Source organism: Amphibalanus amphitrite, unplaced genomic scaffold, assembly GCF_019059575.1.
Source record: "Amphibalanus amphitrite isolate SeventyFive unplaced genomic scaffold, NRLGWU_Aamphi_draft 000263F_arrow, whole genome shotgun sequence".
Classification (NCBI taxonomy): Eukaryota; Metazoa; Arthropoda; class Thecostraca; order Balanomorpha; family Balanidae; genus Amphibalanus; species Amphibalanus amphitrite.
Genome location: NW_024881758.1, coordinates 580825 through 608373, shown reverse-complemented (window position 1 = coordinate 608373; position 27549 = coordinate 580825). Strand labels below are relative to the sequence as shown.

General features: G+C 53.6%; 2 protein-coding genes across 4 annotated transcripts in view; one reads left to right on the top strand and one right to left on the bottom strand.

Annotated features, from left to right (window-relative positions):
* The window catches only part of LOC122386795 (D-beta-hydroxybutyrate dehydrogenase, mitochondrial-like), a 39400-nt gene extending 24138 nt beyond the window's left edge, over window positions 1–15262 (top strand). The window contains exons 2-4 of the mRNA XM_043376386.1: window positions 9757–9909; window positions 12144–12336; window positions 13570–15262. Coding sequence (XP_043232321.1) covers window positions 9757–9909; window positions 12144–12336; window positions 13570–13882 — 659 coding nt within the window. The 3' untranslated portion in view covers window positions 13883–15262. The remainder of the gene's footprint in view (window positions 1–9756; window positions 9910–12143; window positions 12337–13569) is intronic.
* LOC122386793 (proto-oncogene c-Fos-like) lies at window positions 15263–26302 on the bottom strand. 3 transcript variants are annotated; one of them, XM_043376384.1, is made up of 5 exons: window positions 26179–26302; window positions 23057–23125; window positions 21086–21353; window positions 18079–18186; window positions 15263–16801 (listed from the first exon to the last, which is right to left on the bottom strand). In XM_043376384.1, the coding sequence occupies exons 2-5, from the start codon at window positions 23101–23103 to the stop codon at window positions 16025–16027; spliced, it is 1200 nt and encodes a 399-aa protein (XP_043232319.1). In that variant the 5' UTR covers window positions 23104–23125; window positions 26179–26302; the 3' UTR covers window positions 15263–16024. The 3 variants fall into 3 exon arrangements, with proteins under 3 accessions (XP_043232319.1, XP_043232318.1, XP_043232320.1); XM_043376383.1 differs by having other exon boundaries at window positions 26110–26293; XM_043376385.1 differs by lacking the exon at window positions 23057–23125 and having other exon boundaries at window positions 26179–26297.
* Window positions 26303–27549: the final 1247 nt, after the last annotated feature.

Sequence of the window (27549 nt, the reverse complement as noted above, 5' to 3'; positions counted from 1 at the left end):
GCCGTTCCCATTTTCTCCGTGCCTTCATATCGCTTCAGCCATCCCTCAGAGTTCATTATCACAATCTCAGTCAGCAGTTACCGATGGCCACGAGCCGGACCTTCCAATACACGATACCAATCGAGGATGTGCCATCGAGAGACCTCCTATGAGAACTAAGCGAGAGGGAAAGTCAGAACGGCGCCGCGGTGGCACGGGGCAGTGTGGAGACACCTGCTGACCGGGCCAGGTTTCCACTTTCCACCGAATTATGTTGTGTCCGCGGCCGCGCAAACACCGCAGACGCGGCCTGTGATGTAGATGCTGGCAATGCGGTAAAAGATTGTGGTTTGTGAACGCATGTGACAGGAGCTTCGGGGAGATCATGCCGGGCACTGCGGTATAGTTAAGCGGTGAATCAGGAATGGTTGAAGCGGCTTAGGTGGCGATGACAGCGGCTGACGCGATTGTGACTGATTGTGACAGTGGCGGATGCGGCGACTGATGGCGGATGGACAGGGACTAGCTGTTGTCGTGCTGGCGGTGACTGATGACTGATCAGCGGTGACTGATCCGACAGTGACTGTATGCGGTCTCGGTGGCTGACGCAGCGGTGGCGTCAAGGCCCGCGGTTCTGGGCGAAATTCCGTGGGCGTCCGGAGCTGACCATTAGCTATCATTACTGCGGGCACACGGGCGGCGCACGGCCGGCGGCCTCGGCGGCCAGCTAGTCTCCTCCACAGTCGACGGACACAGCTGGACGGCAGTTGGCATTCACTTATGTAAATAGGAGCTCGACGTGGATTATGGCGCGGGTCGTTTTGCAACTGCTCAGTGGGACCGACTCCGCTGAGTGAATGAAGGGACAGGCTACCGTCACTGCGATGTCTCAGGGAGAGTTGAAATCCATCGAAATGGACGCGTGGCTGGTCAAGATTTCATGGGAGTTGAGGCCTCTGCAGAGGACACCAGCTCCTTCCAAGGAGATGGTACAGCTCGGTCTCAGCCCACTCATAACTTCTTAGATCTTTTAGCCATGGTCCATGCTGGTCCGATTCAATTCAAGTGGGAAGTGTCTTTTCGGCTGCTCTGAGGAGTGTCCTCTTAGCCGGTCAGATAGGAGTGTCCTCAGCTGACCAGAGGACTGAGGAGTGTCTTCAGCCGACCGCGAAACCCAAGGTCAACTTGGACGGTCGACGGGCTCAGGAATTCGGGGGAGCGGGCAATTTGCCGACTTCATTTCACATGCATGAGAGTCTGAAACTTGGCAAAAGACGGATGCATTCCATTAGTCTCGCTATTCTGATGGGTGCCTAGCGTAATTCTGCTTCGATAGAGAAGCTATCAAAATGCACATGGTAAAAGAGGCTAGTCGTTTTCCGGGCAGTGAATGGAACGAAGTGCATAATAAACTCGCCGTTACCTTTATTTCTTTAGATATTGCTGATCAATCTTAGTATGTGCACGCATTCCCTCGACCGTTTTGCCTTGACGTTGCATTTAGTTTGAACGACTAGGGCGCCATTGAGTGGACATTATACGTACGTACCTACAGTGGCGCAGCCAGGGGGGGTGAAAGGGGTGAGATCTCACCCCCGTCTCTCATCCTAGGGGCCCACCGTCGATTCGAACTGTAACGTTATGCAGCCTGACAATTTTTTATCACTAATGTCAAGGTCCGTCATAGGACTGAAAAACAGTCTTCAGGCATGATAGCCCCCCCCCCCCTTTAGGATTTTTAGTCCCATTTTATTATTTAAGGGGGTACATCCAAGGCCCGATTGAACTAATCCAAGGCCTAGGAGGGCCCGTTCCATGGCATGAGAGGGCCATTTCAGGCCTGAGTGGGCCCATTTCAGGTCTGTGAGGGCCCATTTCAGGCCTGAAGGGGCCCAGTTGAAGCTTGAGAGGGCCCATTTCAGGCCCTAGAGGGCCTGTTTGAGGCTTGAGAGGGGCCCATTTCAGGTCTAAGAGGGCCCATTTGATGCCTGTGAGGGCCCATTTCAGGCTTGAGGGGGTCCATTTCAGGCCCTAGAGAGCATGTTTGAGGCCTGATAGGGCCCATTTCAGGTCTCAGAGGGGCCATTTCAGGCCTGAGGGGGCCCATTTCAAGCTTGAGAGGGCATGCCCTAGAGGGCCTGTTTGAGGCCAGAGAGGGCCCGTTTGAGGCCAGAGAGGGCCCGTTTGAGGCCTGAGAGGGGCCCATTTCAGGCATAAGAGGCACCATTTCAGACCTGAGAGGGCCCAGTTACGGTATGAGGGAGCCCTTTTTCGACATGATAGGGACCATTTCCGGGCTGAGGGGGCCCATTTCAGGTCAGAGAGGGCTAATGTCAGGCCTGAGAGGACCCATTTCAGGTCCTTGAGGTCCTATTTGAGGCCTGAGAGCCTGAGAGGGGCCCACTTCAGGTCTGAGAGGGCTAATGTTAGGCCTGAGAGGGCCCATTTCAGGCCCTAGAGGACCTAGTTGAGGTCTGAGAGGGTCCACTTCAGGCCTGAGAGGGGCCCATTTCAGGTCTGAGAGGGCCCAGTTCAGGCCTGAGAAGACTCATCCCAGGAATGAAAGGATCATCCTATCCTATGTGTGGGAGGGTCCACACCGGTCCACACCGGTCCATGATGGCTCCAAACTGACACCTGTGACCTGAGGCTCCTGCACCGGCTTTTGAGGGGCCCACCGACCTCTGATAGCCACCACGCAGGTCTCAAAAGACCATGTCGATTGTTGATATCTAAACCTCCAAGTCTTGGAAGGTCTGTGCTCTATGCAGATTCTTGATGGCTTTACGTGGGCTTGTAAACATCCCGAACTGGCTCTAGACTAGCTCGACAGCGCCCCGCAGAGCAGCGGCCCAGGTTTTCCAGTTTTACGCCCCTGAGGGGTGTTTGAATATTCCCTTCTAACCTGACTCCAGGGTCACGTAGCGACAAGTGCGGCGGTAGGCGGCTTTCTAAAGAGCGTCGAAAATCATGGAGAAATTACTTCAGTCATGTTGCAGTTCACACCAAAGCCCACGTCATCATGTTCATCGAAGGAGAAGTTTCGCCTATTTCGACACTCGAGGACATATACATGCTTACATGTATAAGCTAAAGCGCTGAAAGTGGGTTCGATAGCTCTCTAACGCGTGCAATCAGCCATGGGGGGGGGGCGTATCGGCCAAACCCGATCATAATTTAAGAAGGCTAGAAAGACGAGAAAAGCAACAGATAGCTGTAGGATGTTTCAGAATCGTAGAGCCAGAGGTCATTTTTCGATTATGTCATCGCTGAGGTCATTAAAGATGAAATTATGATGAAATTATGATAAACACAAAGACAAGATTACGACGAAAAAATTCATGTTTTTATATTTTCACAAATAATCGTATAACTCGTGAACCAAAGAGCTAAGAGCTTCGCGAAACAACTCATTCGATAGGCCTTTCAAAACGCTTTCGCTTTTAAGATTTGACCTCAATGCCTCATGCCAATGGTTTGGCAACAGAGCAGAGGGCAAAACCATCTAAATAGTCGCATTTTACCAAAATAGTTTTGCTAAGAATTTTTGCAAGAACTTTGGTGAGAAAAAATATGAGACATTTACTTTGTCATCATTCTCTTGTTAACATGCATCGAATGTTAACCTATAATTTCACATAAAAAGTTCAACTTCTAAATGTGACCGCAGATCGTTAGGTTAGGTTAGGTTAGGTTAGCTTAGGTTAGGTTAGGTTAGGTTAGGTTAGGTTAGGTTAGGTTAGGTTAGGTTAGGTTAGGTTAGGTTAGGTTATTGACAAGTTCATGATGGTCATCAACTGATCCGTATAGATGATTAGCACCTTCAAGACAATTTCATTACTCTACCTCGTCTCCTATATCAAAAGTAATAGTCGAAAAACTGATGTTGAGCTCTTTTAAAAGCTTTTTGACCTAGCCCGACCATTTGAGTGGCCGCTGGCCATCAATTGCACGCTGTCCATCAAATATGAGCAGAATGGTCGTGTTTCTGTAAATATGCTGTTGTTTTTTACGTGCCTCTTCAGATCAAGAGATATTTGTCCTTTTCCCCGATTTGGCTGGTATGGTAATGATCAGGACAATGATCTGACCTTTCGTTGTTGGTAAGGGGCCCCATTAGGTTGAGGGGGGTCCACTTTGCTGGGGGGCCCATCACGAACGTCTCTCACCCCCGTCGCCAGAGTTCTGGCTGCGCCACTGCGTACCTACATAACTATTGTGCAGTACACCAACACAAATTTAGACAACCCAAGCACGTCATCGCCTGGCTAACAGAGCTCAAAACAGTACGTACCCGAAGGTTTAGGGATGCGCAGAGTAGACGGACTCCTCAGCCGGGCATCGGGCTGCTGAGTAGTGAGTACCCTCTGGTGGTCAGATCTTGCACTTGCAAGACCGGCACTAGAGGTGTGCAACACGCCCGCCAGATGGCGCCTAAGTATGCTGAGTGCACCGTCTGAGCCATGAACGGTGCAATTGACCAGCCTCTGCGAGCTGAAACCGCATGTTTGGCGCACTTCAGTGACTCCACGGATGCAGTGCTGATGACATACTCGTATTAACCTCCCACACCACTCAAATATATCAAACCGTCCTCTCGTCTACACAAACGGTGACCCCTAAAAGTTTCCTTATCCCGATCCTGACCACTCACAGTTCCAGATGTCACCTTCACCCCTTCCTGCCCCTTTCAACCCCTCTATTGTACCAGCACTGACCGCACCTAGTCCGTCCCAGCACCTATCCATTCCAGGTCTTTGGCCGTTTCAGACCACTTCCAGTCCCAGCGCCTACCCCTCCCGTACCAACTCCTGCCCCTTCCAGTCCCAACGGCCAAAGCCTGCCCCCTCCCCGTCCCAGCCACCCGCGACCCGAGGTGATGACTTCATCAGCGGGCGCTGCAACATCTCCAGCATCCCTACCCTGATACGAGCGGTCCGCGGTGGCGGAGTGGCATTCCCAGTCGACAGGACACTGATAACACCTTTCACCAGGCTACTACCGAGTACGGTTACACGCAGCAAGCGCTCCAGAACGACCGAAGACAGGTCACAGGCTGCCATGGGGCTCAGAGCTGCAGTCGAAGGATTGTTTAGACTGAGGAGTTTTATAAAGATTGGCAAGAGTAGTTCTTACAAAGATGGTTATTTCTCCTGAGGATAGGTCCACCCTAATTTCACCGGGTTTCATGAGATATCGTATGAAGTTTCATGGAGCATTATAAACTGATCTGGCAGGCTGGATCTGATTTACAACAGATAATTATTTCGAATTCGATTTAGGTACATGCTAATTAAATGCATGCTGGGATAAATGAATGACACACCAACAAATTACATCGTCTCGTCAGTCACGTTAATTAGGCGGTGTGCTCTTCATTGGTCATACGAGCCGAATAATCTCTCGCAGCTGCTTTTTACATGGGCCGTGCCTCCAGCTGAGTGCCCGTGCTCAAATGCAGTTCCCGTGAAGCTCGCTGCACGCTTGCAGACCACGCAGATCATACGTGGCTCCTGCAGACAGCGTGGCTTCAGTTTTACGAGTTGCAGCTGCCCTCCTGCTCTGCCCCTCTCATCCTCTCTCCTCCCGCCTCCGCCCCCCCCCCCCTCATCCTCTGTCTCTTCCTCTACATAATGCTGATAGAGAGCATGGGCATTGGGTATGAAATTAACAGCAGGTTCGACATTCACATATTCAGCAGATGTTCAAAATTAACGTCCCCAAACCCACATGTCACGCAGTCCTGGGTGTCATGACACCGAGGGACCTGAGAGAACCGTTAGACGCCCTGTCACTCTGTCCTGACCTTCCCCCCCCCCCCCCCCCCGGTACGTCTCCATCGATTGCCGGTCGGTCAGGCCGGCCACATAACGGTTCAGAATGGAAATCATCCCGTGGGTGTGCTTCTGCCACCACCGCCGCGCCGGTCTGACCTAGCACTGACAGCGTCGAACCGAACCGGAGACAATTCGTCAGCATTCAAAATTCCGGGAGCTCAAAGCGTAGGTATGTCTCATTTGAGAGAATTAAATTTGCAATCATATTAGTGAAGCTGTAACGGCTTTAACCGTTAGATCAAATCTATTCATCAATGTTACTTTTTCAAGTCATGGAGCGAGCTTTGAACTTACTACATTGTTGCCAAGTGAGATGACGATGACAAGTACCTACCTATGCACTGAAAATCAATTGGGAAGAGTCAGCTTGAGCTGGCTGTAATAACTATATCAACGTAAAGGCATCCCCTTTGCATGACGTCACGCCTTTGTTGCTATCTTTAGAAGTCACACGTCATGTGATATGCCTACGCCTCAGAAGGCATTGCCGTATAACATGTATCACCCAGTGTCGGGCTCGTGAATGACGAATGACGAATGTTTAGACTCGAAGCTTCCCGAGATACCCTTCCGCTGGTATATACAGCAAAGCTCAAACAGAGGCTTATGTGGTAGCTCGGGAACCACCGGTCTCTTGGGACTGTAAGGGCTCCGAGTCGTCGGCATGGGTCAGGGGAGGGCCGAACCCTGTCGGTATTAGAGGCAATCCATAGCTCTCGGTAACGTTTAGGGAGGGGACCCGATAGGGAAGTCCCTGGCCTTACATCTCAAGCTACACAAGCAAACAAGCACTATAAAACTTGCTCTAGAATCAATCATACGTACAACTGCATAACTGCACTTACAGTGTTGTACTGAGCTCTGAGATGTTTGACTCAGTGGACTATCCTCTCTCTGCGGTGCATCGGTATCGAACTCGACCGACAGGAAGGACCCCCTGGGGGGAGGGAGGGGCCGGAGCCTCTGCACGGCGCCACGGTGTCTGGTCCGCCGGGTGTGACACCATGACCCCGGGCGACCCCACCGACCCTTCCCGCCCTCTCCCGGTTCCGCTGCTGCTGAGGTGCAGGATTGAGTGACTCAGAAAGCCACAGTTGAGGCCAGAGAGGTCAGCAGGGTCCAAGGCTAGGGTGATATGATTGGCAGCGTTCATTGAATTTAACAAGAATCAAAGAATTAAATGAAGATTTATGACTTTAGATAGACCATGTGTGAATTTGCAACAAATATCGTTTAATGATGATGTAAATAGTAAATCAACTACTACAAATGCATCCAAACATATTCAAACAGATGCACAAAGCTTTCGGTTCATGGAACCTTGATCACTGTTTCCATGAACCGAAAGCTTTGTGTGTCTTTTTGAACATAGGTATGTGAATGCATTTGTAGTAATATGGTTTATTATTTACATCATCATCCAATCCGTCGTGGATATTCAACCAATGTCGTTAAGCCTCGAAGTCCGCACATTATCTAGTCGGATGGGTATGAATACTCGTAAGCAATAAACAAATGCATGATTGTTGCTATTTGAGTACGACTGCTGATCAATTTAATTCGGCGATAGAACTACTGAATTAAATTGCACATAGGACTACATAATTAGCTGTAAATTCTGTTACAGCATTGAGATAGCTGTTTGTTGTTCGAAAAGTTATGTCACTATTCATTTTTCAGAAACACTTTGCACATTCTCTCCTACCATTCCCTTTTCCAATGGTCGATTGTGTAATTGTCGCCGAAGAAATACGTCATCTTCCTCTTGGAAAGCCCAGTGGCAATTCCTAACTCCGAGAAGTAGCACCATCACTCCGATTGACAGTCAGTTGACCACAGCGGATGCCAGTAGCGTTAGTTACTTCTGTTCATTGTTATGCGATAGTGACACACGGAGGCTGGCCTCTCACTATCTCTGCTGCGTCCGCGTTCCCTGTCGACCTGAGGGAGTGACGTGTCTCCAGTAAAGTAATGAGAGCTGCCACCTGACCTGGTCTGGCAAGGTGACTCGTCGACAGATTTGATTGATCGGTGAACGAAACTCGAGCAGTAATCTACACGCTGCTGCACTCTATCCTCACATGACTTTTAACGCCCCTTGTGGCGCACCTGTGACCTCCATGCGACCTCTGTTGACGCGTGAAGCTGATGAAAATCAACCCTATCGCCATACGCGCCGCTGCAATAGAATATCGATAGCGCAGGATTGAGGTCGTCTCGCAGAATGATCCGTCATAATGATAAGAAACAGCTAGCTGTTGCGACGTGGCACGTGGCTTGGCCATCTCATAGAACGTCCACTTGTTTTTTATGCATTTCTGTATTCGACTGCGGTCTGTAGCGTAACCCTCGGGTGGTCATGCTTCGAGTTTTCGTTTTCGAGTTCGAGGTTAGAGTTTCGAGACACTGTCCAGCCGTCCGCCAGTGGCGGAAGGTGATCTCACTGGACACAGAACGGTATCCGTTCGCCGCCCACGCCTCCACCCCCGCTGCCTCTACCACTGCCGTCCGGCCCCAAAGTCCGACCGGATACAAATGTATCACAGACATAGCACGTAGCACGCGCAAAAGGCAGCAGGCAGCGGATGTTGGTGCATCAAACTTGCGGCTGACATCGAACAAACTTCAGGCGCCCGTAAACCATGGGGCGCTGGGGTTTCCAGTGAACAAGCTTTCAGCGACAGATGGACTGACACGTACCTACCCGCGATGATGTATATCTGTTATTGCCAGCAGTCAGTGGAAACACTAGCGATCGGCAAGCAGTTTATAGTTAACACTGGGTTAGTGTTTAGGGCGAGTGTAGGATTGCATCGCTTGTGTCTTTGAATAATAAACTGTGGCATTCTTCCCTGTGTGTTCGAAATGTTTACAGCGACTTTTTGATTTCGAATTGTTTCCTTTTTGGAAGTTTCCATGCATGCGTTTATAATAACGTGTTGTTATCAAAAAATCCTTTAAAGTTTAACCCTCGCATGTGTAGGGGGGTCGGATGGACCCCCCCATGGTTTTCGCGAATAACTCGCGTAAAAAGCGGCCGATCGCGACGAAACTTTCAGTACCCTCACATTGATCAATTTTACACCTACCCTGAAAATTTCATGACCCTGACCCAAATGACCTTTGACCTGTGACCTCTTTTCCGAGACCATGTTTGGCCGGAATCGCGATTCTGCGTATGTCGGCTCACATTAGCCGCGCGTTTGCAAGCTTTTCGTGGTTTCAAACGTTCAAACATGTGATTTGATGTTGCTTCCATGCATTAGGGTGGGTGTCAAGGTCACCTGAAGGTCAGGTCAGGTCATTGACCTTTGGTGACCTCGGGTGACCTCGGTTCACTTTTTCGAGCTGTACATGTTTCTAGGCTAGTTTTTGGAGCTGAATTCGAATTTAGCAACCATTTGAACATTTACGAAGTAGTTTTGGTGCCTTCGTAACATGTTACGAAGCTGTCAGAGGCGGTTGACACGTACTACGAATACCCGTCACGACGCCTACTGGTTGACCTGACCTGACCTGACCCGACCTGGTCTAAATGCTTAAAGACATCATCTGTGATCAAAACTAACACGATATTCGTGATCAGCGCCCCGGAAAACCACATAGCTGCCACACTTTACGACTTTCTAACAGGTCCCGATTTTCCCGGTTTTCGGGTCATTGACCTGACCTGGAAGGTCACCCGATGACTTAGGACCTTAAAATTGGGTATCATCGGCTTCCTCTCGTCACGGGCAACACGCTCGTTTTTTCCGCGAAGCTCTAGCTCAATCAGGGGCCAAACGGCAAGGGGGGTCCAACCGACCCCCCCCCCCCTACACATTAGAAGCTGGCAAACGCCGCACACATGCGAGAGTTAAATAACATTTGCATGCTGTTCATAATGACGCTTAAAATGTTAACCTGACAAATCCTCAATATTGTTAATTTCTTGTTTCAGAGCTGTGGGCCGTCATCAACAACGCCGGCGTCTGCATTCCCGGGGAGTTACAGTGGCTGACCTGGGAGCAGTGTCACAGGTCGATCCAGGTCAACCTGGAGGGGGCCGTACGCATCACCAAAACCTTCCTGCCGCTGCTCCAACAGGCCAAAGGTGAGGCGATATTTATCGTCGGTCACCTTCAGGTAAGGTGCAGAAATACGTCGACTTTGCGGGACTACCTCATAGTTAGTTTACTTCAGACACAGATGAAAAAGTGTTATAGGTACCTACTGCAGAAAATCATGTCATTAAATAAGAGCCACATGAAGATGGAGTAATGACAAAAGTAACGTAAAGCCCATTTTCTTTGAAGATTAAAACGCACAGCATCCTTGGAAAGTCCTTATATCGTGGCGGATTTATGAATGATAAGCTTTGCTGCCCTGCATTCCTGATTGGTAGACTGTGCCGCACTACATCACTGACTGGTAGGTGTACTGTGCCGCAATACATCCCTGATTGGTAGGTATGCTGTTCCACAATACATCCCTGACTGGGAGGTATACTGTGCCGCAATACATCCCTGATTGGTAGGTATACTGTTCCACAATACATCCCTGACTGGGAGGTATACTGTGCCGCACTACATCACTGACTGGTAGGTGTACTGTGCCGCAATACATCCCTGATTGGTAGGTATACTGTTCCACAATACATCCCTGACTGGGAGGTATACTGTGCCGCAATACATCCCTGATTGGTAGGTATACTGTTCCACAATACATCCCTGACTGGGAGGTATACTGTGCCGCAATACATCCCTGACTGGTATACTGTACCGCAATACATCCCCAACTGGTAGGTATACTGTGCCGCACTACATTACTGACTGGTAGGTACACTGTGCCGCACTACATCACTGCCTGCTAGATATACTGTACCGCACTACATCACTGACTGGTAAGTATACTGTGCCGCACTACATCACTGCCTGGTAGGTATACTGTGCCGCACTAAATCACTGACTGGTAGGTATACTGTACCGCACTACATCACTGACTGGTAGGTATACTGTACCGCAATACATCACTGAATAGTGACTGGTAGGTTTAGTGTGCCGCACTACATCACTGACTGGTAGGTATACTGTGCCGCACTACATCACTGACTGGTAGGTATACTGTGCCGCACTACATCACTGACTGGTAGGTATACTGTGCCGCACTACATCACTGACTGGTAGGTATACTGTGCAGCAATACATCACTGACTGGTAGGTATACTGTGTCGCACTACATCACTGCCTGGTAGGTATACTGTACCCGTACCGCACTACATCACTGACTGGCAGGTGTACTGTGCCGCACTACATCACTGACTGGTAGGTATACTGTACCGCAATACATCACTGACTGGTAGGTATACTGTGCCGCACTACATTACTGACTGGTAGGTATACTGTGCCGCTCTACATCATTGCCTGGTAGGTACACTGTACCGCACTACATCACTGACTGGTAGGTATACTGTGCCGCACTACACCACTGACTGGTAGGTATACTGTGCCGCACTACATCACTGCCTGGTAGGTATACTGTACCGCACTACATCACTGCCTGGTAGGTATACTGTACCGCACTACATCACTGACTGGTAGGTGTACTGTGCCGCACTACATCACTGATTGGTAGGTATACTGTGCCGCAATACATCACTGACTGGTAGGTATACTGTACCGCACTACATCACTGACTGGTAGGCACACTGTGCCGCACTACATCCATGATTGGTATACTGTATCGCAATACATCCCTGACTGATAGGTATACTGTGCCGCAATGCATCCCTGACTGGTAGACTGTACCGCACTACACCACTGACTGGTAGGTATACTATACTGGACTTCATCCCTAGTCGATAGGTTGTAACGCAGAACTGCCCCTGATGATTGGTCTAACGCATCTGTTGGAATTAATGATGAATGCTTCAAATATGTTTGACACTAAGTCCTGCATTTGTGAACTGCTGGCAAAGCATATGATCGAGTGGATTATTCGCGAATCCATCAGCGTCACGTTACGTTATGTTAATTTATCCAACAACGCTCTGGGAAATAATCAGTCATATTTTACATTTGTTTGGATGCCCAGAGCGTGCTATTTGCCATAACTTTGACTGTAGTCCGTGTGAACTTGTCAAAGTAACTGCCTCAATTTTCGGCACCATCTATCAATCTAGACTCGTTCCCGTCGTTATGTTACCTTCACGACTAGCTCGCCTTGGTCATATAATTAACGACAGGCCGGTTTCTTTCTTCTCACTCTCTCAATCTATCTTTCTGTTGTCTTGTCACCATAATCACGATGATAGTCGCTGATCTAACAGCCTTCCTCTGTGTCCGGCAGGTCGTGTGGTGTTTGTGACGTCATGTTTCACGGATGGCGGACTGCCGGGAGCTGGTCTCCTGTCGGCCACCTCGGCCGCACTGGACGCCCTGGCTGATTGCCTGAGACTGGAGGCGCAGGGACAGGTCAAGGTGTCTACGGTTCGACTGGGAGACTTCAGTCTGACCACCGGTCTTCTCAGCGAACATCACAGGTCAGTAACAGGTCGCTACATATGTAGCGTCATAAGTCAGTGACAAATCAAAGGGCGCACTGCAGGTCATCCATACTCGTATTGAAAGGTACAGCAAGGAGTACGTAACTCATTCTCGTATAACAGCGGTAGTCGTGGGTTACACATCGCACTTTAGCTCGTGATACTTTTTAGAACTTCGACCTAAATGACACCTTACCGTACCCTTTGACAATTTACGTATTACGTTTTATGCGTGATACAACCCGATCAGCACACAGTTGCACTCATCACATACCTTCTGGGTGGCCAAATTCCGCAGCCGTCTGTAACACAGCAGCTCGTCCTGCGGATAGCACAGGTCCCCGGTGCATTGGATTTCAGGCGTCTGCGTCCCAGGCGCAGGTCACAGTGGGAGCGGCCGGGTCAGTTGCATCACGCAGCACACATGGTGCACGGTGTTGATCATTGCTCACGTCTGCGGCGGCACAAGGGGCCTCAGTGAGTCACGGGGCCTCTCCAAACAAACGGGCCCGACGGCGCGCCCCGGCTGCACTCCATTCAAAACACGAGCACCGCAGGGACACCCTCGTCCCTCGTCCTCGGCCGCCCCGCGGGCCGCTGCGACACGCCTGCTGCTGATGATACCCCTCCAGCCGCCTGCATGTCTACTTCGTGACAGACGGGGTCGATGAACCGGGTTACGAACAGGGTGTGGCACCTCTCGCTACTAAGCTTGAAGTTTTAGTAGTCACTAGTCTGTCTCAATCGACTCTTAAACTTATCGACCGTCAATGGAGCCCCTGATATTTGCTGTCAAACCATGCTTCAAAAGAAACTCTGAAATTACATTTGGACAAGAATAACTTGCCATCTCAGCCGAGTCCGATGATATTAGACCAAATCACCAGCACATGTTACTCGACTTTGGTCGTATTGCCCCACTTCCCTACCGACCACCGTTTCCTTTATTCCCACGATATCAGACACGAGCTCATGACAAATGTTAAGAGCCAGCTAATGACCTGCTATGCGCGGTCAACGACAGGCTGTTAGCGGAGGTGTGGTGAAAACATCGCCATTCACCAGTGAAATGTTACACTTCCCATCAGTTGTGGTCCTCCCTTACCTCCGTCAGGACCAGTGTAGATAGTGCTCCAAACCGTCGCTCCTTGACCATTGTGCCCAGCTGTGCCCTCCCTGACCAGTTTATCGGTACGTCCCCTCTCTGACCGCAGTGTCCGTCTGTTCCAGGGAGGTGGCCGCCATGCGGGCCGCCCTGCCGGACGCTGCCGAGGTGGACAGGTTCTCCGCATACCAGGACGCGGTAGCCAGCCGCGGACTGACGCTGCGCTCCGCGGCGCCGCCCCAGCCCCTCCCCAAGACCGTGTGCGCTGCCTTCGAGGACGCCCTGCTGACCCGGCGCCCCCTGAGGGCCTACCAGGTGACCGAGGGCGTCGGCGCCCGGCTCGGCCGCTGGCTGAGGGCCCGGCTGCCCTCTGACCTGCGAGACGCCCTGGTGACCCGCCGCTTCCGTCGTCAGCTACCCAAAGTGACGCACCTGTAGAGGGCACCGGTGTGCCGACCGGCGCGGCGGCGGCGTCACCGGCAGCGTGAAACAGCTCCCTTGGGGTACGGAGACGCGTCACGCTCGCAAAAGCACCGCCAGAGGCCTGCTACGTCTTCTACCACCAAATAAACATCAACCCCGGATCCACTCTGGACACGGTCCGTGCCGGCGGCCGCTGCAGCGTACAGAGGCGGTCAGAGCTGTTTGAAATAGTCACCGGACCGTGCTGCCGCGGTTGCCGTCTGCCGGACGTCACAAGATAACACAGCGACTGTTTGGGCCGGACCCTGCATGTGTACCTTAAATATTGTATCCACGAGGCATGTCGCTAGATAAAGATAGGATTAGGTAGCCGGTGCATGCTGTTTTACTCCGGTGTGTGACCTTTCATCGCGTTTCGGTAGGCTACATGAACTTTTACTTCGGTTTGCAGAACTTATATTCGACTCATCAGATCGGCATGCATTATCACTAGACGCAGATTATTACGGTTTTGGTAAAGGTAAAATTGGTATTTTAGCAATATATATATTAGGCAAGGATTTAGCAATTTGTCCCCGTTCTCAATAAGTCCTGGAAATGAATGCTCAATCGTGTAGGTTATACTTTCGGCGATGCTCCATCAAGTAGCACACTAAGGTAGCTAGTAGTAAAGGTTGCTGGAAATGACAAGCCATTAATAACACGAGTGATGCTAACGTGCGTTTGGATGTGCTAATTGCCCTTGTGAGGAGGGATAGCAGATATGTTGTGAAATGTGCTGTGCTGAATGGTAGGCTATGTGGAACAAACCGTGGTGATAATGCATGGATATTGGATAGTGTACTGTAATGTGCTGGATAGTGTGCTGTAATGTGCTGGATATTGTGTTGTAATGTGCTGGTTGTGCTGCAGTAGCGTGAAGAGGCTAGCTCGAACGGAAATGTGATTTTAGGCAGCTGCTGCATTGCTCGAATGCGAGTCTCCGATACATTTGACTAGGTGACTGTTTTAGTGATAGTCCATAAGCTCCATTTTAGATGGGACGGCCCACCTGGCCCCGGCCGTTCTATTCATCTTGGATGGCCGACTTTTGTGCCGATTTAGAATAGGATAATCATATTGAACTGAACAGGACAGATATTATCTCCTGTGCGTTTCGAAGACGCGTTGCCACCGCGATGTCTTATTTCTTTTTGTATCGGTGTTTTCCCTCTGTTTCGGTGTTAGTGTACTGTAGACCCCACCCGCACTCCGCTGACCCGCGCACCCAGGATGGGCGCAGACGGCGTCACCCCGTCACCCGTTACGCGTCACACACTACTTCAGTGGAGACCACAGGCCGTTGGTCCGCCCTCTCCGGCTTTGATGTACCCAAATAAACGATACACAGCCAGACAGCGATCTCTCACATATGTATTAACAATGTCAGCCATCCGCCAGAGACTGACAGCACTTAGTGCTTACGCGAGCAAACATCCCCTGCTAGGTAGCCCGTGCGTACGAAGCTGTAAGCAGAAGTCAGAGCCGGGCGGGACCCCGACCACCCGTGAGAAGCGAGGCACCGGCGGCGGCCGAGGCTCGCTGCCTGCGGGAGGTCGCCCAGGCCCGCGCCGACGGCGGCGGTAGCATGAAAGCACCGGCACCGCACATTTGAGGAAGCGGCTCAATGTCAACAGCTCTAAGCGTTCAGATTGCCACCGAGCTCCCGGAGTTCGCAGATCCGTGGAGCCGGTGGACCCTAACAAACCCTCCCAAAACAGCAACTCTCAGTAACGCGCGCAGGCTCGGTCAGAGGATCTGAACTAGTCAGACTTTGCGCCGAGGCCTGCGGTGCCAGGATCACATCGCTGGCAACAAGCTGCGTTTGACAGGCGCGGGGCAGCCGGCTGCCCAGCCTGCCCCAGCGGGCCCGCACCCATTGGAAGCCACAGAAATCACAGCCAGTGGGCGTGGTGACATCACACATCACCACGAGGTAGTGACGTCATGAGTCACCACACGTTGGTGACGTCATATCACCACGGGAGCGATCTACGCTCGTGAGGCACACAGTATCGCGTAAGGCACACACTATTTCAGGCCCGGGCGGCGCGGCGCTAGCCGGGTTCGCACTGCGATCAGGATCGGCCGACCGGCGGCTCGAGCGTCGTCCGTGCGCTAGCACATGCGGCCGTAGCCGGCATAATTTTGGCCGTAGCTGGGGCCGTAGCCGGCCGGGTACGGTGTCTGGGCAGGCGCCGGGGCTACCGGTCCACAGTTGTAGTACCCATAGCCGTCCGGCTGGCTTACCGGGGGCGGCATGTAGCCACCCTGGCCTCCATACATTGCGCAACCAGCGCCCGTAGGACTGCCCATGTTCATCTTCACGGGCTGGTGCTGGCCGGCCGGTGACAGCAGCGCCCCCTGGCCGCTGTGTGGCGCCACCATCGCGGCGCACGCCGGCGGAGAGAGCATCATGGACGCGCCGCTGCCGGGCGGACTGTAGAGCCCGTACCCTGAGGTGCTGGCGGGCCGACCGCCGGCGCCGGCGCAGTACCCGGGCGATACCGAGGCGGTTGGCGACGGCGTCATGGCCGGGTTAGCCATCACCGAGCCGCCGCACGGAAATCCACCACCGCCGCCGAACGGCAGCGCGCACGCCGCCGACTCGAGCGCCATCTCGCCGACGCTGCTCCAGCTGCACGTGCTGCTGCCGGACGGCCTCCTCTCCGAGTCGGGAGAGGTGAGAGGAGTGAGCGGAGAGAGCGGCCGCGGCACCTCCGGCGGAGGGGTATGGTTACACCGCGACAGGGCAGCTGCCGTGCTGTCGGCGCAGGCGCTCGTGCAGCAGGGCAGGTGGGAGGATAGTGCCGAGACCAGCTGACTGCGCTCCTGCAGCAGCTGGATGATCTCTAGCCGGAGCGAGTTGTGCTGGTTCACCTGGCGCTCCGAGTCCTGTGGAGACAGAGGGGAGGGCATTGTTAGAGGGCTGACACGAGAGGGAGAGGAGGGAAAAGTCTGAGGGCTGGTATGGGAGGGAGAGGAGGAAACGATCAGAGGAAGGGAGGGAACGGTCGGAATGCTCGTATAAGAGGGATGGGAAACAATAAAAGGGGACGAAGGAGAGGGACCTTCATTGGTCTACCGCGACTTGGAGCCTAGCAAGGTAACAATGACGTGGAGGTCGCACTAAAAGAGGCTTCATCCGACAGTATACCAGTCACGTGGCTCACGTGTCTACTCGGTTTGGTTCTAGATAACGATTATGGCTGGGGTTTGTTTTATTGTTTTGTTGGGTTAGGCCCTTTCGGTCGACAAGACCATTGCAGAGCCGGAAGGATGATAGGAATTAGGGGGAGACATTGGTCTGGGCAGGCACCCTAGTGAGTCGCCGGGGCTGAGCCCGTATGGCTGGGGTACAAATTCCAACGCATGGCTCTAGCAAGTCACACTAACTCGAGTGAGTGCAAACAGCTTATCAGGCACTTCGTGGGGCCGGCGTACTAACACCTTTCTTGCAACGACAGCCAGAAAATCCATCGTTATCTATAAGAATAAACCCTTAATGTACATCTCATGCTCCACAGTGCATTCCCAGAATGAGCGGATTCAGTTGAACCAGGGCGCACCAGACGTTTGATCCCAAAACTATAGTTTCGTCCATCAGCCGCCAGGTGTCCCTACTCCCCTCCACCAGATGTCACTAGTATTCCAGATCACGTCATCGGCCAAGGCCACGCGTGGGCCGCTGCACCCGTCCGGCAACCTGTTCGGTGGGTCGGGGGGAGGTAGGGGGGGGGGGGCAGAGCAGCGGTCTGCGGTCCCTACGTCACAGTGACGTCAACAGGGGCGACTGCCGGCCGGGGAGGGGCGGGGAGGGGCGGGAGGACGTCCGTTGGAACGGCTGGCTTCCCATGCGGTCTGGGGGGCGGGGAGGGGCAGGGGTGATAGTGGAGTGACCGGTAGGGTACGCGGGTGGGCGGATTGGCAGCGAGAGGCGGCACGCGGCTCGAGAGAGAGCGATGCAAGGATAAAACACGCCAGGTGTGAGGTGTAGGAGCACGGCCAATTCGGCAGCACGTGTCCACGGCCTTGAACCTTGGGCGATTGTTTTTGCCTCGGTTTCAGAGCCTCTCGCTACGGAGGAAACAACACCTGACAACAAGCCTGTCTGAATTACACCCTGCCCACGGACAGCCATCATCTCTTGGTGCTGATTCCCCGAGACTCACCACAATCAGGTGCTGTGTCTCGATCTTCTTCTTGTTTCGACACTTTGTGGCGGCCACCTTATTTCGCTCCCGACGCCGCTGGCGACGCGCCTCATCGACAGACGTCAGCTGAAACAGGACAGAGAGGGACGTCAGTATACGCCGGATACATCAGTAACGTCAGCAGGCGCCAGATACATCGGTAACTCAGAGGCGTCAGTATACGGCAACTGAACTATCTCAGTGACGTGAAAGACGTAGGTACGTCACTACGTCAGGTATGTTTAGTTATTGTACATGTTCTAGTGTGAGCGTGCTGCACGCCATGGAACAACACGGGAGTCACGGGCTCCCGTCACGGTCCGACATCGGAAACATAATCCGCAATGTCCGGCCCACAGTGCTATCGCTGTTTTACGCTCAGCCACAACACACATCGTGCCGACATTTCCTTACAAGGAGTGCTCAGCACCGTAGCATGTTTACGGCTAGTCAGAGGCCCTCAGTAGTGGTCTGGCTGCACCCACGGGGCAGGGGAGGTCCTACAGGGGGGGGGGGGGCTTGGAGGACCGTCCGACACGGGGCCGGAGGACATCTTCTGATGACACCGACCACACCCGCCAGACGACGCCGAAAGTAAACATTGTCGGCGGCTAAAACAGGCCCCATTGTGGGCAGGGGCCCGGGAACGATTTTCAAGTTGGGGGGGCGAGCCTAAAATACCTGACATGATGCATATGAAACAGTGGCGTAGCTAGGGGTCTAAGGGGACACGTACCCCCCCCCCCCCCATCGGGATAAAGGGGACCCTCGGGTCCGAGGGGCCCTGCGGCGCCATTTGACCGCTGAGGGTTAACGATGGCCATATTTCTACTCAGAAGGGCCCCATGGGGCTCGTCAGAGCACCTCATGGGCCCTAAATAGCCACACTAAGATCTCCATAAGGGTCCGACGCCGGCGTCTGAGGGCCTCTTGCGGCTTTTAAGGACACCTCGGTGATCTCCAAAGGCCCGTTACTGGCCTCTGAGAGGTCTTACCGGCCTATGAGGTGCCAGTTCTAGGGGCATTTCCCGCCTGTGATGGTCCCACACTTAATTTTCTGAGGGCCCCATAACGGCAACTGTGGGGCCCTCGTCGGCGCCTATGAGGGCCTGTCTCTAAGGACCCCACAGGACTTCTTCTGCCGGCGTAAGGTCCCCGTGCCGGTCACTGAGACTCCCTGCCGGCTTGTAGAGAGTTCGCGTCAGCAGCACTAAAGGTCCCACACCCGTCTGTAACGGCCCCACATCAGCGTCTATGAGGATCCACAGCAACGCCTGTAACTTGTAAGGACCCTCATCGGCGCCTCTGAGAGAATCACACTAGCACCTCTGAGCGCCCACACCGGCACCTGCATGGCGGCCCCACACCAGTGCCTCTAAAGGCCCCTTACCGGCGGCTCTGAGGACCCTACGCCGGAGATTCTAAGGGTGCTACCGATAACCGAAGGCACCACACAAGCCCTTAGTGTCGCTGAGCTTTAATCCCATACCGGCCCTCCGAGGGCGCCACGTCAGTGCACTCATTGCCCCACACCCCTCCATCACATCCGGAGCGGGTAAACTGTGTTATACCTATAATAGCAACGATTTTACCACCGTTGTACGTTATGTATTTCTTAAAGTTGACTCAAGCTGGTGCAGTATAAAATCTGGCCTGCCAAACTTATGGCCACGATCAGGCCCAAATCAAAGCGGGATGACAATAGTCAATAGCAGATGTTGTCAAATCGATACCTACTGTATCAGCAGAAACCATTCAGATGGCAAGGAAAATGCCATGTGTTGATGCGTAGATGTATGAAGGAAAGAAGAAGGAAAAAAGTCCGGAAAAGGGATGAAAGATCTTTTCTCGCTGCCTCAATGTTGAGGGGGCGCCGCCCCCTCGGCTCTCAAGTTGGGGGGGCAAGCGCCCCCGCTGCCCCCCCTGTTCCCGGGTCTATGATTGTGGGCGCTTCAAGTGCCTCTGTACACGGCTCTATCACGTCCGTTACGGCGCCGGCGGACGGCCCGACCGCAACTTCCGCGGCGGCGAGTTCACAGCGCATCCGGCGTCCCCACCGAGCTGTCTGAGCGGCGAGACAGGCGGGCGTCGGTCCTCCGGGCGGGGGTGTGCGACCCGGCGGCCTCCTCCCCGCCGCCCCTCCCCCACCAAGGGCGCCGTTCCCATTCATCTGAGGCGCGCGGCGCGTCCGTAGAGCCAGTCACGTGCCGCGCGGCCCGGCAACAGGCGGCTATTGGCCGCTCATGACATCATCGTGTCCTGCAGTCATTGGCGGCCGGCCGCTATCGGCCCCGGGCGCCGCAGCTGAGTACACAGTGTGACGTACGGTCTCCCGGCTGTTACACGCGCCGCCACTGGCTGCCGGTGATGTCAGCCTCCGCTGACGTCACGTATCCTGTTTGGCCGGTCGCCGGTGGCGGGCCTCTTCCGCGCCGGCCGCGCGCTCAGTGGTCCGAGGGCGACGTCATATGTGCGGGTGACCTCACCGCGGCGCGGCCACGACCAATGGGAGCTCTCAGCGGGCGGCGGTGACGCAGCTTCCGACTGTGACGCCGCGGATGAGGCGAGCGTGGGTGGCGGAAGAGCGGCAGAGAGTCAGCGGACAGGTGGGAAGCTACTCTCGACGACGCGTCATACTACCGACTACGTCACCGCCGTAGTGAACAGCTGACCCGTCCTTAGCGACAGGTGGGCGGGTCTCGACCCGTACACGCCCAACACCCCCGTCGTGCTGTTCTCATACACAAATCGGATTTCAGCTCAAATAACTAGATCATATATCACACCTTCTGCTACAGGTGCTACCAGCTCCGCAAACGTCCACCCAACGCCCCTCCCTGCCTCCTCTCTCTCTCTCTCTCTCTCTCTCTCTCTCTCTCTCTCTCTCTCTCTCTCTCTCTCTCTCTCTCTCTCTCTCTCTCTCTCTCTCTCTCTCTCTCTCTCTCTCTCTCTCTCTCTCTCTCGCTCTTTCTCTCCTCTCGCTCACCTCAGTTTTGATTTCTCTCCTCTCCTCAGTGAAGAGTGCCTGGCCGGTGGAAGCCCGCCGAGACCTAATGGACACCTTGAGACCTTCCTTGATGAGCGAAGAGGTGGTTTGCTGGAGGGACGGGGTCGCTCCGGGCTCGCCGCTCGCCGACTCCTGGTACTGCGAGTACGAGGACGGGAACGACGGCGGCGCCAGCGTCATCAGAGAGTTGAGCAGCTCGGGAGTGTGAAGCGTCTTGCCCTCCCCGCCGAGCTCCAATGGCGTGGCGCTGAAACGGTGGATCGACCGGTCAGCGAAAGCCTCGGGTTTTCCTAAGATCAAAGAGTTAGGTGGGGTCGCACCCGGCAGGGCGCAAAGATCGACGAAACAGTACGGCACAGGAAATAAGGTAAGTGGTGCAGGCTACTGTTGGCACTAGATAAACATTATTCGGTAAAATAGTGCGGATTCTTTGTAAAACAGACACCAGCGCTGGAAATAAGTGAGCTGCTGTCTCACGACCTTCAAAGCTACCGTGCAGCTCTGGTAAAAGTCGCGCCGGCGAAAAGCCGCACTGATAACGGAGACATGTGAAACGAAAAGGTCAGCCCTGTTAGGTAAAACAATGCTGACTTCCGGTCATGCACAGTGCCCGCCGTACACGTCTACTGTCTGGCATTAATTCTTAAAGCATAACCGACTTAAGCCATGACCTTAACGTCACGGCACTAATTTACTGTCATATCATAACTTTAAAATAGCGACCGTCTGTCACCCAGCGTCGTGTTTCCGCTTTTGTGTCAGCCCCGCCGCCAACATAAAGACAAGCTCCCTGCACCTGTTTCAGCCACTCGACGGCAGAACATTCGGCCAGAACCCCTCCGTGACGTCACGACGTCTGCCGAACACATCCTCACTGCCGGCGCTGGACCGTTCAGCAGATCAACCGATATGGGCCGGTCATTTTTCAGCGCATGAATAATTTGAGTAGGTATCGGCACATCTTTGTTTAGCATGGCGGCACAGCTCCTTTTGTATAGGTACCGCTTGTCCGAGGGAATGGTAGCGGAGATAGGGAGGAGAAAGGAAGAGAGAGGGAGTAAAGGCGAGGGGAGATCTCAGTTGCCTTTGAGGAGGACCGGCCGCGGTGCGCACGGCGGCTCTCTGTTGCAGGGTCAGCCGGTGAGCTATGGCCGCTGCACGAACCCGAGGCAGCCCATCTGGGCCGAACACTGCCGCCGGCCGGCACTCAGGGAGCGGCACTCATTAGACGGCACTCAGGGAGCGGCACTCATTAGCGCGTTTCTGCGCCGGCAGAGCGGAGAGAGGGGAGAGGGAGAGATGGGAGAGAGAGAGAGAGAGGGGGAGAGAGAGAGAGAGAGAGAGAGAGAGAGAGAGAGAGAGAGAGAGAGAGAGAGAGAGAGAGAGAGAGAGAGAGAGAGAGAGAGAGAGAGGCAGGGGGAGCAGCCGCCCTTACGGCCACCGGTAGACAAAACGGCAGACGGAATAGTAGGACCGCACACTGCCGACAGTATTCTGAGGTCTAGCTCAATCGGCAGGTTATACAATGGTTCAGGCCCATGTCGGCCATTTTGAAAGTTAGCCAGTTTGCGGATTAGCCGATGGTGCGGTTAACCACTGAGGTCACAACTCCTCTGATTGGTTTACCCTGTTCTCCATAGACGTGTAACACTGCTCACTCTGATAACGGCATAAACATTCATCCGGCGTAACTCGGCAGTTGTATGTTTTCCGCTCAACGGGAGGGACCGTTCCGTTCCGTTCCGCTCGTTCTGCATCCTGAGCCGACCGGACGAGCGCCGTCGGTAGCATAGATATCGGGCACGACGGGGAAAACAAAATGGCGCCGGGCGTGGGCGGCCCATGACCGGTGGAACTGGACATGGCCGGTGCCGACGGGGGGAGGGCGAACGGGGGCGGAACGGGCACACACCAGCGTTGGAAGTGTGTCGATGTCGACGCGACACTCACCCATTGTCGTCGTGGAGTGTGGGCGAGTCGGGCGTGTGGACAAACATCTCACGCGCCAGCGCAGGACATCTGCAACAAACGGAGCACGCGCCTCAGTCGGTCGTTCGAGCTGCGGGGTTTGACAGTAGGGTCATGTGGCCACACGGCCTTATATGGCTTCATACTGCGTCACAGAGACAGTGAGACAGTGCTGCTTGCATGTCATTACCGTAAGAGGGAAACGGAGCTTGTTTAAATAAACAGAAGTGGCCTAACAGCGACAGTTACGACCCAGGCTGGTTTAAGAGGGACGAATAAAACGCTCTGCACTCGGTGAAAGTAGTAAACGCTCTCCGGATACTCTCTGACGACAGAGACGGTATTTCCCGGGGAGACAGAAGACTACTGTCACGTGCTGTTCGTAAGAGACACTTCCGTCACCTCCAACGGATATCTTCTGTCACCGATGACAAGAGCTGTCCCGGGTGACAGCCACCGTACCCCGTCCTACCACCTGCAGCTCCCCCGACCGCTCGCGCACAACAGACGCCTGTTTGGCAGAGACCCGACCGCCAGCGAGCTCCGCCGCTGCCAAAGTGCTCGTTTGTCATCAGCTGCGCGCGACAACGATCGCGACCCGGCGCCGGCCACACGATTGTGGCGCATTTGTCCGTGCCATCGCCGTCTTGGTCGCAGCGATGGATACAAATGGTTTGTTTTTGCCGGGGGCGCCTCTGCCGGAAGTTTTGCTCTCTTGCCGCGGTGCGCGGGGGCGGAGTGCCGACTGGACGCACGCTGACACGCACCGCGGGGTCCCCAGTGGCCGGTACATCTGCGGCCCGCCGGCACACATGATAGTACCGGTATCTACGGCGCGGCCGGCCGCACTGCCACTGACACGAGCCAGGCGCGGCGGTCCGGCCGGGGGCGGCTGCAGCGGCCCCGCGGCGCGGCCCGGCCCTCGCCAGGCGTCGGCACTCCTTATAAGGCGGCCACCGCGGGAAGCGCAAGCATCAATCAAAACGGCACGTTCGGAGCGGGGGCGGAACCCACGCGCTCTCAACGACCGGAACCTCTGGGCGTCGACCCACGCACCTATTGGCGCCGAGAGGCCGATCCCCAGTCAATTACAGCTCTCCCGACACCCACCCGGGGCCGAGAGCGCGCTGCCTAGTGCTGTACGATGGACGGAGGCTGTTGATGGCCCGTCTACGAGCGACCCTGACCACTGCAGACTGATTCAATAACCGCGCGACCGTCTGTCAACTGAAAAGGACTAATAACGGCCACTAGTGGGGGCATAACCGACACAGCCAGCGCAGTTTGGACAGTACATAAACATAATGGCCAGACAGGGTTATACTGATTGACCAGGCGCCAGGACAATTTAAGGATTCTATGAGTTTATCCTAAATGAAAAACAAAAGAGACTGGGGTCAATTTAAGTGACAAAGCTTGAAAAGCGCATCTAATGCAACATAAGACCAAATCAACAGTCGACATTGCATGTCGTTGCAAATGTCGAATGTATCGCCATTAGGTGAACACAAGGTCTCAGTCGCTGTTTCAGCAGTTGGTGCCGAATTTAATGGCCTGTTCCACCGTCCGCCCGTCCGTCCGAATCCGCGGTGTCGTCAGCCAACCGGTTGACTCGAGTCGTGACTCGGCGCCGCCGAGTCGAGGTCATCCGAGTCGCTGCAGCGCAGCCGAACCCCCTCATGACTCCCCCCGCTCCGAGTGCAGAGTCGAGGCCATCAGTTGGCGGCGCTGCAGCGCCCCCCCCCCCGCCCCATGACTCTCCCCTGGCGCGCTGACTCGAGGTCATTCGAGTCGGCTGCAGGAGGCCGCTAGTGACGTCAAAGACCGACCGGCCACCCAGAGAGTCGAGGGGCCTCGCAGAAGGGCGTAGACACGCAGCTCGAGCTCGACAGCTGGAGAAGCCAGAGAACTTCTCAGTGCAGCACACTAACGCACTACATAAACGTAAAGGCCAGTTTCATAAATAGGATAATAGAGCAAAACAGCCTAACCGATGGCCGTCTAATGGCTGTCTACGGTTATGTAACCAGGCAAGATAGGTATTCATGCGCAATTAAATGTTTGCATGCATTGCGCAGTATTGTTTTTGTTATTGCTGATTTTATAGCTACTTTGACAACTGTAGGTATTCAAAGCTTTTGTATTCCAAGTCAACAGTTCATTGGAAAAACACCCAGAAAGGCATTGCTACTTTTGCATACATGATTTTTGACTTAAAAATCATATCAGGAATTATATACTTTGCATGCTTCTTAGTGATTTTACAACAATTATTATATTTTCAATACATTTGATTCGTTTTGCCGGTGGCATCGAGCGGAGCAGCGCTGACAAAAAGCATCAAAACGCTCACACCCGAATATGGCCAATAGAGTTAAACGCGCATTGCAGAAGTTCATTGCTTAATTTATACGACATATCAACAAGAACTAATGTGTGGAATGGTGACAATGCCGTGTGTCTATGTAAAACAATGGTTTAATTGATAACAAAATAAAACAATGCAAGCATGAAGTAGGCATCAGCGACGTCCGACGTTGTAGGTACTAATGACATATATGACAACAGACGGCACAAGGAATATGTAGAAGCACACAACATCATCATTTGAGAATGCTTTAATGGCACAATAATCAACAGAACAATGCTGACAATGTTACACTTGTTTCGGCAAAGCGGACATGCAAAACACACGAGAATGCCGTTTAATGTGATTGAAACAGAAATATTAGCTAAACAAATTGCATGACTGAAATCGGAAAGCTGGTTTTATTGCACATCCGAAACATGCGTGCTGATATGCATCAGTTAAGTTTAATTACAATAAAGGCAACTGTCAGGCAACATTATTGACATACATTTTGTTACAAAGTGCGATCGCGAAAGGACAGATTTCGAAGCCAAGAACAGAGTTAGGAGCCAGAGAAGTAAGTTCAGAACGAGTGAGATAAGCAGCAGACAAAGTCAGAGCTGTTCCACCGTACCAAGCCGAGTGCAGGAGACAGAGAGGGTGCAGACCCGTCCCGGTAGCTCACCTCTGCTCGGCACACTCCGCCGCATAGCCGTATTAAACAAGCAAGCGGTTCCCAGCCGGTGATACCTACCCAGGGCCACCTGCACTGCGGGACTCCACCGTCCTCGGCTTTCCGGCCTCTCGGTAAAGCCACGTGCCTCCACTGACTGTATCCGATCCGCACACACGCCCTCACATCACAGATATTCGCCACCGACTGGCCATCACCCAGCCAGGCAGGCATACATATAACGCTGTTCTATAAATAGAACTGACATCACCTCGAGCCCTGTGGTTGGCCGACGCTCGCGAGCGGCTGTGTCGCGCGCTGCGATTGGCGCTCGCTCGCGTCGGCCCGCCCCCGGTCGACTGGCCAGCTGCTCGGGTAATTTGTAAACAGGTTGTGTCGGAGCCCGTCGTAGCCAGGTACGCGAGCCCCGTGCGACGTCTTTAGGGCCCGACTCTTCCGGTGTATCCGCTTCACCTCTTGAGATCAACACGACACGAAAGAGTGGCCTAGAATTGACACAAAACACCCGGCTAGTGGTCTCCCCGACGTAGCTCGCTCGTGCCATTCATTCGTCCAGGTAGGAGCACCTGGGTGACGTCACCTGTTACGTCAGTTATGCAACAGCAGCCAGTGGTGAGGCCGGTGCCGGAAGGAGTGACGAACTGAGCGGAACGGGTGACGCAGCCGTCCGCCGGGCGTGGGTGTCATTCAGACCGGTCGGTTGTTGGCACGGACAGCCGGTGACGTGTGGAACGATCACGACGGTGGAGCGACGTAACAGCGGCTAAAGAAAGGTCGGTCAGTTACGTAATCAAAACAGAACGGCAGCCAAACGACCGCGCTATTGAGAAGAGATAGGACGGCTGCAAATTGAATAGTTTTATTTGATGAAAGGTGAGAGATAATGAGCATGTGATAAAAAGAAACCAAAATTATTATTACGGAGCGAGCGAAGCGAGCGTAGTCTTTCCTTAGATTAACGGAAATTTCTGAGTATGAGCGGCCGGCCGGCCGGCCGGCCGTGGTCACGCTTTTGCGAGGCTTATATCTCAGCAACCACTTGACCGATTTACACGCGGTAATTTTTGTAGGGTAGCTTCATTCCTTCTACCAAGTATTGGACTATTCCCGATGCATGTGGGTGACCCCTTATGCACGTGCCACGTGCAAAACGAAGAGGTGTCAGTTTTGTTATTGTTGCAATATCTCGGTAACTACTTGGCCGATTGCGCTGAAAGTTGGCATGTAGGTAGGTACCCACTAGGCACTGCATATACATGTGCCAGAGTTGGGGTGCTGCTGCACGTGCGCACGTGCAGGGGTCGTTTCCAGATCTCGGGAACGGCTTGACCGATTGCGCTCAAATTTGGTACACGGTTAGGGACCGGTTAGTAGGGTGCCGTGCACAAGTCCGTTGGGACCCATTTTGCACGTGCGCACGTGCAGGGTGCC